Here is a 13,676-nt window from a genome sequence, read left to right on the forward strand (position 1 = left end):
AATCCTTGATGAAAGTTTATCTTCCATCTCCTCCCACTTAGCCTGATTGACATCTCCTCAGTGTCCCTCTTCCCTGCTGCTGCTGAGATCTCGCACTGTTCATTACAAGCTGCAGCTGTCAGATTAGGTGGGAGAAAATTGTCTACACTTGTACTCATAAGTTAGTTCATTCTACAACTGGAATCAAAAACTGTCATCATAATATCAGGATTTAACAACCATTCTTATGTGAGTTTTCAAAGTAAATACACCACTCTCCTTGGGTCTAAAATATATATTTAATAATGTATATAGTTTGTATTGTGAAATCTGGTGACAGATCGGCTGTAACAAAACTTTAAACATGCCATAGTGAGGGGTTGAAAGTTTAGAGTGGTGGTATCTTAGTTCTGAGATCGCAATTGTTAACCAGTTTAAGACCAGGCCACTTATTCCTGACCAGACACATTTTTTTTTTATTTGGAACATATTTAGAGACTTGCACCAAATTTTTGTAATTGTTCAGGTAGTCAAATCATTTTTGAATTTTGTTTTTTTGCAATACATCGGGCCTTAATTTTGTTATTTTTAGTCTCTTTTTTTATCTACGTATATATTTTTGTCAATATCAGGCAATAATATATGCTTCTTTTTCACATTTTTTATGACCACAAAGGACTACTAAAATACATTTTACATTTTGTGCCCCTCTATTTTTATTGATCAGACACAGGTTGTTGAGTTGTTTTTGTTATTTTTTTAATTGTGACAGACCTAGTAACAGTGATTTGGGTTGGCAGCTACTTTTTTTTTTATTTACTTTTAATTTATTATTTTTCTTCTACAATGTGCACCCTATAAGGCCATTAAAGACCTTTTTGGGGCAGGGGAAATTTCGACATTTAAATCTTTTCTTTTTTTTTTTAAATCTGATTTCTACTGTAACTTGTGTTGTTATATTTTCCCTAGTTACAGGGAAAATTCAGCCTCCTGCCAGCAAAGCCCAGCTAACTGGGTCTTTTAGGACCCAGAAGCTCCTTCTCTATCCCTATACCTAGCGATAACGTGATCACTGGATACAGAGATCATAACTGTCTGTATTGACGGGAACGGTGGAGACCGTAATAAACACAATCTACCTTTTGGGAGTCTGACAGCCAGCGCTCCACCCCAGAAGCATGCAGTTACATTGCTCTTCTGTGCAATGATGCTATAGCCAACAGTGCAGTGTATACTACTGACCGCCTGGGCATTAAAAGTCTATGGCTGATCCAAAAGTAGTTAAAATGAAGGGGCAGTAGCGATCTGCTTACTTGATGCCCATCTTTTGTTGATACAATTCTGTACATTGCTAACCCTGCCTCCTAGAGCACACTGTGCACTGCCAGCCCTGCATCTTAAGGGGTACTGTTAATCCTGCCTCTTAGGGCGCACTGCTAACTCATCCTCTTAAAGTACACTGCGCATTGCTAACCCTGCCTCTTTTGGGTGCACTGTTAACCCTGCCTCTTAGGGGCAATGTGCACTGCTAACCCTGCCTCTTAGGGGCACTGGGCACTGCTAACCCTGCCTCTTAGGGGCAATGTGCACTGCTAACCCTGCCTCTTAGGGGCAATGTGCACTGCTAACCCTGCCTCTTAGGGGCAATGTGCACTGCTAACCCTGCCTCTTAGGGGCATTGGGCACTGCTAACCCTGCCTCTTAGGGGCAATGGGCACTGCTAACCCTGCCTCTTAGAGGCATTGGGCACTGCTAACCCTGCCTCTTAGGGGCAATGGGCACTGCTAACCCTGCCTCTTAGGGGCAATGGGCACTGCTAACCCTGCCTCTTAGGGGCAATGGGCACTGCTAACCCTGCCTCTTAGAGGCACTGGTCACTGCTAACCCTGCCTCTTAAGGGCACTGGTCACTGCTAACCCTGCCTCTTAGGGGCACTGGTCACTGCTATCCCTGCCTCTTAGGGGCACTGGTCACTGCTATCCCTGCCTCTTAGGGGCACTGGGCACTGCTAACCTTGCCTCTTTAGGGGCACTGGGTACTTGTAACCCTGCCTCTTAGAGGCACTGTGCACTGCTAACCCTGCCTCTTAAGGGCACTGGTCACTGCTAACCCTGCCTCTTAGGGGCACTGGTCACTGCTAACCCTGCCTCTTAGGGGCACTGGTCACTGCTATCCCTGCCTCTTAGGGGCACTGTGCCCTGCTAACCCTGCCTCTTAGGGGCACTGTGCCCTGCTAACCCTGCCTCTTAGGGGCACTGTGCCCTGCTAACCCTGCCTCTTAGGGGCACTGTGCCCTGCTAACCCTGCCTCTTAGGGGCACTGTGCCCTGCTAACCCTGCCTCTTAGGGGCACTGTGCCCTGCTAACCCTGCCTCTTAGGGGCACTGTGCCCTGCTAACCCTGCCTCTTAGGGGCACTGTGCCCTGCTAACCCTGCCTCTTAGGGGCACTGTGCCCTGCTAACCCTGCCTCTTAGGGGCACTGTGCCCTGCTAACCCTGCCTCTTAGGGGCACTGTGCCCTGCTAACCCTGCCTCTTAGGGGCACTGTGCCCTGCTAACCCTGCCTCTTAGGGGCACTGTGCCCTGCTAACCCTGCCTCTTAGGGGCACTGTGCCCTGCTAACCCTGCCTCTTAGGGGCACTGTGCCCTGCTAACCCTGCCTCTTAGGGGCACTGTGCCCTGCTAACCCTGCCTCTTAGGGGCACTGTGCCCTGCTAACCCTGCCTCTTTTGGGGCACTGTGCCCTGCTAACCCTGCCTCTTAGGGGCACTGTGCCCTGCTAACCCTGCCTCTTAGGGGCACTGTGCCCTGCTAACCCTGCCTCTTAGGGGCACTGTGCCCTGCTAACCCTGCCTCTTAGGGGCAATGTGCACTGCTAACCCTGCCTCTTAGGGGCACTGTGCCCTGCTAACCCTGCCTCTTAGGGGCAATGTGCACTGCTAACCCTGCCTCTTTGGTTACACTGTGCACTGTTAGCCCTGCCTCTTAGGGGTACTGCTAACCCTGCCTCTTAGGGCGCATTGTGCCCTGCTAACCCTGCCTCTTGGGGCGCATTGTGCCCTGCTAACCCTGCCTCTTGGGGCGCATTGTGCCCTGCTAACCCTGCCTCTTAGGGCGCACTGTGCCCTGCTAACCCTGCCTCTTAGGGGTACTGCGAACCCAACCTCTTAGGAGCACTGTGCCCTGCTAACCCTGCCTCTTAGGCTGTGTGCACACGGTGCGATTATTAAGCATTATTGCCGAGATTTTCGCCGCAAAAACGCTTAAAAAACATGGCATTCCGCACATGCTGTGCTAATGCTGCGACTTTTTCCGCAGCGGAATCGCATCGCAGAAAAAAACGCAGCATGCTCATTCTTTTTGCGGAATCGCCACAATTCCTAAAAGAATTGCCGCGATTCCGCACCCATAGGAATGCATGAGATCCGCTTACTTCCCGCATGTGGCTATGCCCACCATGCACAAAGTGAGCAGCTCATGTGCGGATGGTACCCATGGTGTGGAGGAGAGGAGATGTGCTCCACGCTCCGGGTACCATATCCCTGTAAAAAAAAAAAAGAATAAAAAATAAAAAATCGGGTTATATTCACCTTCCGGCGACCAGCGCAGCCTTCCTAGGCCTCAGCGATGCTCCTGTTCCCAGTAATGCCTTGTGAGACCTTTGATGACGTCGCGGTCTCGCGATAATGTAGCGGTCCCTATTATTATATCTTTTACTATTGATGCCACATAGGCAGCCTCAATAGTAAAAAGTTGGTCACACTCGCCAAACACTATGTTTGACGAGTGTGACCAACCTGTCAATCACTTTCCAAGCGATGCTTCAAATCGCGTGGAAAGTGCTTGAATTTCGCACTTGAAAATCGCGAGAAAAATGCGCGGAAAAAGACGCAAAAAACCCACACGTTTTTCCTGGGAAGAAGTGCGTTTTTTTTCTGCATACGTGGGCACATAGCCTTAGGGGCACTCTGCCCTGCTAACCCTGCCTCTTAGGGGCACTGTGCCCTGCTAACCCTGCCTCTTAGGGGCACTGCTAACCCTGCCTCTTAGGCTGCTTTCACACATCGTGGTTTTTTTGCGTTTTCGCGGCGTTTTTTACTGTGCGATTTTGCCTCGAAAATGCAAAAAAACAGCATCCCATGCAATCCTATGGGTTTCCAGAATGTTGTGCTAATGCTGCAGATTTTCCAGCGGCGGAATCTCATCGCGTAAAAATACGCAGCATACTTATTATTTTGCGGAATCGCGGCGATCCCGCACACATAGAATTGCATTGTTCCGCTTACTTCCCGCATGTGGCTGTGACCACCATGCGAAAAGTAAGCAGAATATTTGCGGATGGTACCCACGGTCCGGAGGAGAGGAGACTGTCCTCCGGGCTGTGGGTACCATAGCCCTGTAAAAAAGAGAATAAAAAATCGTGTTATATTCACCTTCCGACGTCCCGCGCAGCCTTCTCGGGCCTCAGCGGTGCTTCCGTTCCCAGTAATAATGCCTTGCGAGACCTTTGATGATGTCGCGGTCTCGCGATAATGTAGCGGTCCCTATTCCTCGCGAGACCGCTACATTAACGCGAGACCACGACGTCATCAAAGGTCTCGCAAGGCATTACTGGGAACGGGAGCACCTCTGAGGCCCGGGAAGGCTGCGCGGGACACCGGAAGGTGAATATAACACCATTTTTTATTTTTTTTTAACATTATATCTTTTACTATTGAGGCTGCATAGGCAGCCTCAATAGTAAAAAGTTGGTCACACTCGTCAAACACTATGTTTGACGAGTGTGACCAACCTGTCAATCAGTTCTCCAAGCGATGCTATAGCTCGCTTGGAAAACGCTAGCATTCTGCAAGCTAATTACGCTTGCAAATCGCTAGTTTTTCCGCTGGAAAATCGCGGGAATTAAAAATGCGATTTTTCCAGCGGAATGGAATTCCGGAATTCTCGCGGTAACTTCCGTGAGAGTTCTGCTATGTGTGCACATAGCATTAGGGGCACTGTGCCTTGCTAACCCTGCCTCTTAGGGGCACTGTGCCCTGCTAACCCTGCCTCTTAGGGGCACTGTGCCCTGCTAACCCTGCCTCTTAGGGGCACTGTGCCCTGCTAACCCTGCCTCTTAGGGGCACTGTGCCCTGCTAACCCTGCCTCTTAGGGGCACTGTGCCCTGCTAACCCTGCCTCTTAGGGGCACTGTGCCCTGCTAACCCTGCCTCTTAGGGCACACTGTGCCCTAAGAAACCTTCCTCTTAGAGCGCACTGTGCACTTCTAACCCTACCTCTTAGGGTGCACTGTGCACTTCTAACCCTACCTCTTAGGGTGCACTGTGCACTTCTAACCCAGCCTCTTTGGGTGCACTGTGCACTGGTAACCCTGCCTCTTTGGAGCACTGGGCATTGGTAACCCTGCCTCTTAGGGGCACTGCACACTGCTAACCCTGCCTCTTAGGGCGCACTGCACACTGCTAACTCTGCTTATCAAAGAAGGCACATCGCCCCGCGATATATTTTGCCCCTTTATCTCAGTGGTTCTTGGGTCCAATCCTCCACTGTATCTCCTTTACATACATCTTGCCGTGGAGGGATGTTATGGACCTGCTGGTGCTGCAGCATTTCTGTTCTGGCTTATAAAGAACAGCGTGTAATAACGTCCCGTTTCTGTCCCCGTAGGCCGCTCCACTGTTTGCAGTCACCTCTCATTGCTTTGATACATACTGTTATCACTAAACCAATTACTTGAATGTAATTTTCCATAGGTCAGAATAATTCACCCGTCCTTTGTGGCTTAATATTTACATACGTAAGCCCCTTCTTCATCTGCCCCCATACAAAGGACAATAATAAGAGTGTTTAATACTGGGAGATTGAGCAATGCATGACGGAGGAGAACCTTATTAATTCATCTGCAGCTCCATGAGCGTCATTTCTGAGTTTCTCCTGCAGAAGCTGCTGCCCATTGTTTTGCGGCTGCCTGCGGTGAGCGCAGTCCGGTTTTGTAGTCTCGCCAAAATGGAGCATTATCCCTGCTGGAAGGAGTATGGTGCCTGACCCTGTCATGCAGCTGCACGCTAATACCATGTTATCTCAAGACTCTTTTCTGTATATATCCAGTCCCTGGGTTGTTTTATATATCACCTGTAATTTATGTGAGGTTTTGTGCCTTGTTATATTTAGTCTTCTGCATATACAATGTGTTCTATATTTTCTTAGAACTCATGTTTTTTTTTTTTCGTGTCCTTGAAGGTTTGTTGTATTACGATTAGTACTTCTCTTTTCCCTGCAGACACCAGATTTTGTATCTGACCATGCTTTTAAGGTTAAATTGAATTAATTGCAATTAAAACAAATACTAGTTAAAGACAAAAAAAAAATATAAAAATATGTATTATAAAACAAGTTACGCCTTTCGGGGATTTCCATCCCTAGAGATAAACAGAGATAGAGTAATGAAGCAATCCCCAAAATCCGTTACTATTGAAATCTTTATTTCCTAGCAAAGATCTGATCTTCACAGGTGATTTGAATAAAAAGAAATTTATTTAGAAGAAGGTTTACAATTAAAAAGGGATAAAGATAAGCGATAATGATGTACGGAGATCTCTATGAATATAAGAGGGGTTTCACTTGCTGCAAAAGGGTGCAGTATTTAAAGGGAACCTGTCACGTCTCAAAATTATATTAACCTGCAGATATGGGGTTAATCTGCTGGTTAATAGCGTTCCAGAGCTGCCCGGCTGCCGCTTTGTAAGACCAGCTGCCCGGATGAATGAAACTTTATTCCAACCGGCAGCCTCCAAAGGTGCGGCTTCAGTCAGTGCTCAGCGCATAGTCAGCGGCAGGTGAACCATACCTCTGACGCTGACTGACAGCCGGCTCAGCAGTGCATCAGTACAGAGCTGGCTGTCAGTCATGGCGAGGGAGTGGTTATAGCTGCCACTCACTAAGTATTGAGTGGTGCCTGAAGCCATGCCGGACGCACCTCTGACTGGAAGTCAGAGGAATAAAGTTCATTTTCTCCTGGTAGCGGGGCTTACACTGCAGCAGACGGGTGTCTTTGGAACGTTATTAGCCTGCAGAGTATTACCACAACTGCGGGTTAACAGCGTTTTGGGACTTGACAGGTTCTCTTTAAAGGGGTTGTCCACTACTAGGACAGCTCCTTTTTGATCAAAATGTTTGGCGCCGATGAAATAGTAAAACCTATACTCCCCTCCCGTGCCGGCGCTGTTGGCACTCACTCTCACAGGGCTCCCATGCGGTTGTTGTGACGCCGGCAACCAATCAGCTCTGGCGTTACTGTCCCCACCTTCGTACACATAATGAGGAAGTCGGGTCTGCAGCTGATCTGACTTCCCCTCAATTTGACAGGAGGCGGGGACAGTGAGGCCAGGGCTGATTGGGCGCCATGTCACCACAACAGCATGGAAGTGCCGGAACGGCACTGGCACGGGAGGTGAGTGTAAGCTTTAATTTATGGAGACCAAGCGAGTGGTATGAGAAGACGTTGTCCAAATAGTGGACAAATTCTATAAGTCAAATTTCCGTCTCCCAGCTATATAGTCTCTGCACGTGCCCAAATCAAAGTTTGCTGCACATCAGTAATAATTAAACATCGCATAGGCAAAATATAAACAATCTTTAGTTTTCAAGGACTGTTGGTCTCATAATACATCAAGACATCTGGTTTGTGTGAGGACATCTTACCTAGAGACCATCAACGTATAGAACGTTCTATGAATGTCTGCAGGCTTAGCTGGTTTCATTAGCTGAATTTAGAAAAACATGTTTTTATAAGGCTGGCATATAACAAGTAATATAGGCAAATTATAGATTGTGATAGCCGTATTGATTATTTATTTTACTTATATACAGTGGGGGAAAATAAGTATTTGATCCCTTGCTGATTTTGTAAGTTTGCCCACTCACAAAGACATGAACAGACTATAATTTTAAGGGTAGGTTAATTTTAACATTGAGAGATAGAACATCAAAAAAAAAATCCAGAAAATCACATTGTATAAATTATATAAATGTATTTGCATTTTGCAGTGATAAATAAGTATTTGATCCCTCTGGCAAACAAGACTTAATACTTGGTGGCAAAACCTTGTTGGCAAGCACAGCAGTCAGAAGTTTTTTGTAGTTGGGTTTTGAGGTTTGCGCACATGTCAGGAGGAATTTTGGTCCACTCCTCTTTGCAGATCATCTCTAAATCATTGAGATTTTGAGGCTGTCGCTTGGCAACTCGGAGTTCAACTCCCTCAATAAGTTTTCTATGGGTTTAAGGTCTGGAGACTGGCTAAGCCACTTCATGACCTTAATTAGCTTCTTTTTGAGCCACTCCTTTATTGCCTTGGCTGTATGTTTTGGGTCATTGTCTTGCAGGAAGACCCAGCCACGACCCATTTTTAATGTCCTGGCGGAGGGAAGGAGGTTGTCACTCAGGATTTTACGGTACATGGCTCCATCCATTCTCCCATTGATGCGGTGAAGTAGTCCTGTGCCCTTAGCAGAGAAACACCCCCAAAACACAATGTTTCCACCTCCATGCTTGACAGTGTGGACAGTGTTCTTTGGGTCCTAGGCAGCATTTCACTTCCTCGAAACACAGTGAGTTGAGTTGATGCCAAAGTGCTCAATTTTTGTCTCATCTGACCACAGCACCTTCTCCCAATCACTCACAGAATCATCCAGGTGTTCATTGGCAAACTTCAGAAGGCCCTGCACATGTGCCTTCTTGAGCAGGGGGACCTTGCGGGCACTGCAGGATTTTAACGGCGTAATGTGTTACCAGTGGCTTTCTTGTGACTGTGGTCCCAGCTGCCTTGAGATCATTAACAAGTTCCCCCCGTGTAGTTTTAGGCTGATCTCTCCCCTTCCTCATGATTAAGGATACCCCATGAGGTGAGATTTTGCATGCTGCCCCAGATCGATGTCGATTGACAGACATTTTGTATTTCCATTTTCTTACTATTGCACCAGCAGTTGTCTCCTTCTCACCCAGCGTCTTACTTATGAGTTTGTAGCCCATTCCAGCTTTGTGCAAGTTTGTGATCTTGTCACTGACATCCTTATAAAGCTGAGGAAAAAGAAAAGATCCAACTAGCTCACCTGTTGCAGCTTGTGGTGTGTGGGAGCACGGGAACACATAGTCCAGCGTATGTTCAATCAAGAGAAAAAAGGGGAGAAATTCCCAGCTTCCAAAAGATCCATGATTTATTGTGTGAAAACAAAGTTCACATGAATGTCAGAGCGACGCGTTTCGAACACTAGACCGGTGTTCTTTTTCAAAAAGCTGATAGTAGAGCTGACACAAATACATTTTATACACAGCTTCATCCAATGAACGACGATTAACACACGTGTCACATGAAATTAATTACAATTACCAAGTCATGGTAAAAAAAATTGTTAAACATACAAAACAACATATAACTTTATATCAGAAAATTGAAAAAAACACTTATCAAGAAATAATTTACATATATGTTGCACACTAATAATGGTACATAATTTCTCTGCATGCATTTAAACCTGCTGGAGCGCATGTTCCCAGACAAAATATCCAATAAGCTTCACGGTGTTAGCAGCGATTTTTTAATATTTCCTCCTCGTGGTTGCATGACAATTCTCTCAGTGCCAATCACTTTAAGGCTATGTGCCCACATAGTGATTTAATCCGGACAATGAAAACCGGACTCCTTCCCAGAAATCGCGCTTTTTTTTTCTGCGCGATTTCACCGCGATTATGTTTGCGATTTTGCCGCGATTTTCGCGTGCGATATTCAAGCACTTTCCAAGCGTTGCCGAGATTTGAATCTCGTCCCCCGAGATCTCGGGACGAGATCTGATCCCGCGCATGCGCCGTCCCCGGACCGGCGGCCATCTTTCCGGCGTCCATGCTCCCGGAGGCCACCGCAACATGGCGGCGGCCAGCAAGGGAACTGCGGGGGCCTCCGGGCTGCGAAGAAATGCCGGCGGAGCCGCGGCCCCTGCACCATAGCACAGCCCGCTGCCACCACCGCACCGCAGAGCGCCACCCGCTGCCACCACCGCAGAGCCCACCTGCCCCAGCACAGCTGCCCCAGCACAGCTGCCCCTGCCCCAGCACAGCTGCCCCTGCCCCAGCCCAGCTGCCCCAGCCCAGCTGCACCAGCCCAGCTGCCCCAGGCTAGCTGCCCCAGCCCAGCTGCCCCTGCCCCAGCACTGCTGCCCCTGCCCCAGCACTGCTGCCCCTGCCCCAGCACAGCTGCCCCAGCACAACCAACCTGCCCCAGCACAGAGCCGCCACCGCACGAGCCTGGACCACTAAATGACCCCTGTGACTACTTCTCCACCTGTGCCGGATCCCTTCCCAGGTAAGCTGAATTCGGACTGTAAGACGGACCCCCATTTGACACATTATTTTTTTTTCCCCTATTTTCCTACTGAAAATTGGGGTGCGTCTTATGGTCCGGTGCGTCTTATAGTCCGAAAAATACGGTACCTTGGCTTTTACAAGTGTGGCACTTTGCGCTGTAGAACGTGTGCACATTCTGCGGTGGCTCATAATTTTCGTAATTGTGACAATTCTAAGCAATATAAAATATCTCAATATATTAATTGCATTTCTAAGAATGTAGTTTATTTGATCAGTTGTACCATTTGCAACCTTTACTATGTGGGATGTACTACCCGACATCTGAAAATCAGAACTTCAGAACATATAACGGACATCATTTCTGTATGTAGTTTTAATCGTAGTTTGTCTTCTGCTTCTAAACATTTTATTCTTTGTCATCAGAGAAATACTTTGTCATGTAAAGTGATTGGCATTGAGAGAATTGTCATGCAACCACGAGGAGGAAATATTAAAAAATCGCTGCTAACACCGTGGAGCTTATTGGATATTTTGTCTGGGAACATGCGGTCCAGCAGGTTTAAATGCACGCAGAGAAATTATGTACCATTATTAGTGTGCAACATATATGTAAATTATGTCTTGATAAGGGTTTTTCTGATTTTTCAATTTTGTGATATAAAGTTATATGTTGTTTTGTATGTTTAACAATTTTTTTTTTTACCATGACTTGGTAATTGTAATTAATTTCATGTGACACGTGTTAATTGTCGTTCATTGGATGAAGGTGTGTATAAAATGTATTTGTGTCAGCTCTACTATCAGCTTTTTGAAAAAGAACACTGGTCTAGTGTTCTAAACGCGTCGCTCTGACATTCATGTGAACTCTGTCAACTTTGTTTTTACACAATAAATTATGGATCTTTTGGAAGCTGGGAATTTCTCCCCCTTTTTTTTTTTTCTCTTGATCCTTATAAAGCTCTTTGATCTTGCCCATGTTGTAGAGGTTAGAGTCTGACTGATTGAGTCTGTGGACAGGAGGAGCCTTTTGTAAAGGTGACTATGTAAGGCCACTGTCTTTAATGCAGGTAACGAGTTGATTAGGAGCATCTAACTGGTCTGTAGGAGCCAGAACTCTTAATGGTTGGTACGGGATCAAATACTTATTTCTCACTGCAAAATGCAAATAAATTTATATAATTTATACAATGTGATTTTCTGGATTTTATTTTTGATATTCTGTCTCTCAATGTTAAAATTAACCTACCTTTAAAACTATAGACTGTTCATGTCTTTGTCAGTGGGCAAACTTACAAAATCAGCAAGGGATCAAATACTTATTTCCCCCACTGTTTTTATTTTGTAATCTGTGTTTTTATATTGTTCTTGGTTTTTAATTGCTATTTTATATGAATTTGAAAGAATTAAAATGAATCTCCTTTTCACCATGGAGATATAATCCTATGCTAGATAGTCTAACAAGCGTGTGACTGCCCGGTATGCATCCAATGTGTCATTCTGTGCTGATGAAGGGAACATACAATTTACGCTGAGAAACTCAGAACTAACAACAATCTTTTTTTTCTCCCAATTAGACCCCAAGCAACAGAGAAGCCCCACCATCTTTTGTTGATCTGGAGGCGACCTCTGCTGCCGTCCAGGCACCTGCTTCTCTATCCGCACAACTAGCCAGTATCAGTAAGTTGTCATATTGCTCATTATTTTCTATTGTTTTTATGCTTTAAAGCACTGAAAAGGAAAATTCCAGAAGTTTTTTCTAAGATAAATTGTAGAGTGTTTGTGGCCTAAGGACAACCCCTTCCGCAAAGATACCTACTCTACTGGTTGGCTGATTGCCATAAGTCCGGTTCTTGTAGGCCCGGTGATCGGTCGGTATTGCTAAGAAAACCTGAACGTGGCACTTGCAGGAAAATATAGTACTCCATTCCAGTCATTCAGATGAATGGCCATCCATGTAATAAGACGTGGGTTCCTGGATCCACAAGATCAAAAGATGCAATTTAGGAGCGTCCAGCTGCCCAACTAGAAAATGGGGGTCATTAAAGGAATATATCACCTATATTGTCTTCTACCAATTAAAACAAGATAGTGATGCATATTTTCTTGTTCTAATCTGTTTTTAATTTCTGGTTGTAGAATTTATTGTATTCTATTTTCTATGCATACCTATGAGGGCGGCCATCTTGCCCAGTCTTCTGTTGACAGCACTTAGAGTTTTGCTTTACAGCAGCTGCGTGACCAAAGACAGCAATAGGCAGGATCTCGAATAACTGGGTCAGATTTCTCAGAGTTGCCTAAATCGGCACCACTTAGGTTTTATCAGGAATGGAAGCTAAACTAAGCCTATGCATCATTACCGTGACGAACAAGGACAGGTTTACTTTTAGACTGTTTTGATATATCTGCCAAATTGATTTAATGGGAAAGTATTTTAGGCATGCTCTGTGATCTGTGCAGAGGTCATTGTGCAGAGAGGGGGAAGAGATGAGCTGTGGCCATCACCGATTGTTAGAGGTGGTGGCTTCTGTGTTACCTGTTTAGAGTTGTTATTGGTCACTGTTAAACTGCCTGTGATTTCTGAAAAATGATTTCTACCGAAGAGTAAGCTTCAGTCCATTATAAAATAATCCATAAAAATTGGAGTTAATCAATCTAATATATAGAGATCATGGGTCTAAATACAGGCATATCTCAGAGATACTATGTTGATGCTTGTAAGAGAGAAAATGTATAGCAAAAAGTAAGCTCTCAATAAAAAAAAAGTGTAAAATGCATAACCGACAAAATAATTACCAGTTTTACATATGTGAAACACTATCAACATTATGACTTGCATATGTAGTCTTATGTAAGTAGCATATTACAAAGCCTTGAGTCAAATGTATCCATAGTGAAATGAACTACTACCCCAAAGGATGTATAACCATAAAAAAGTGCAACAGTAATGAGTTCAATCCCCAAAATCTCACTAACAAATAAAATGTCACAGGCACTTATAGCCAAAATTAGGGACTGGCACAGAGCTATAACTACTGTGTATCAAATCATGGCGTATATGGACCAATGAGCCTAGCATGTGTATGCCCAACGCACATTCGTTTCGCTGGAGCTTCTTCCTGGGCCTCATCGTATTATGCCTCCACAAGCCCCAAAAAGAGGCACGTAATATTTTAAATGTGGAAAATACTGAAACTCAAAAGCACTTGGGGTTTCTTTAGGGATTTCACGGACACGTCTGTTGTTCTCCCACTTTCTTGGGTAGCTACACAATATTTGTTGTTTTTTTTTTTGCTATACTTTCTGTTTTAGAATAAGTTCAGGTCTTTTTTTTTCGGTCACTTC

General features: G+C 45.3%; 1 protein-coding gene across 3 annotated transcripts in view; it reads left to right on the forward strand.

Moving 5' to 3' along the window:
* Nucleotides 1-13,676, forward strand: part of LOC141052331 (target of Myb1 membrane trafficking protein-like) — a 140,348-nt gene that overhangs the window by 65,529 nt on the left and 61,143 nt on the right. For all 3 annotated transcript variants that reach the window (XM_073549546.1, XM_073549548.1, XM_073549547.1), the window contains exon 10: nucleotides 11,909-12,011. In XM_073549546.1, the coding sequence (XP_073405647.1) occupies nucleotides 11,909-12,011 (103 nt within the window). The remainder of the gene's footprint in view (nucleotides 1-11,908; nucleotides 12,012-13,676) is intronic.

This window comes from Dendrobates tinctorius, unplaced genomic scaffold (genome assembly GCF_039654945.1).
Source record: "Dendrobates tinctorius isolate UK_male_01 unplaced genomic scaffold, ASM3965494v1 ptg000159l, whole genome shotgun sequence".
NCBI classification, from domain to species: Eukaryota; Metazoa; Chordata; class Amphibia; order Anura; family Dendrobatidae; genus Dendrobates; species Dendrobates tinctorius.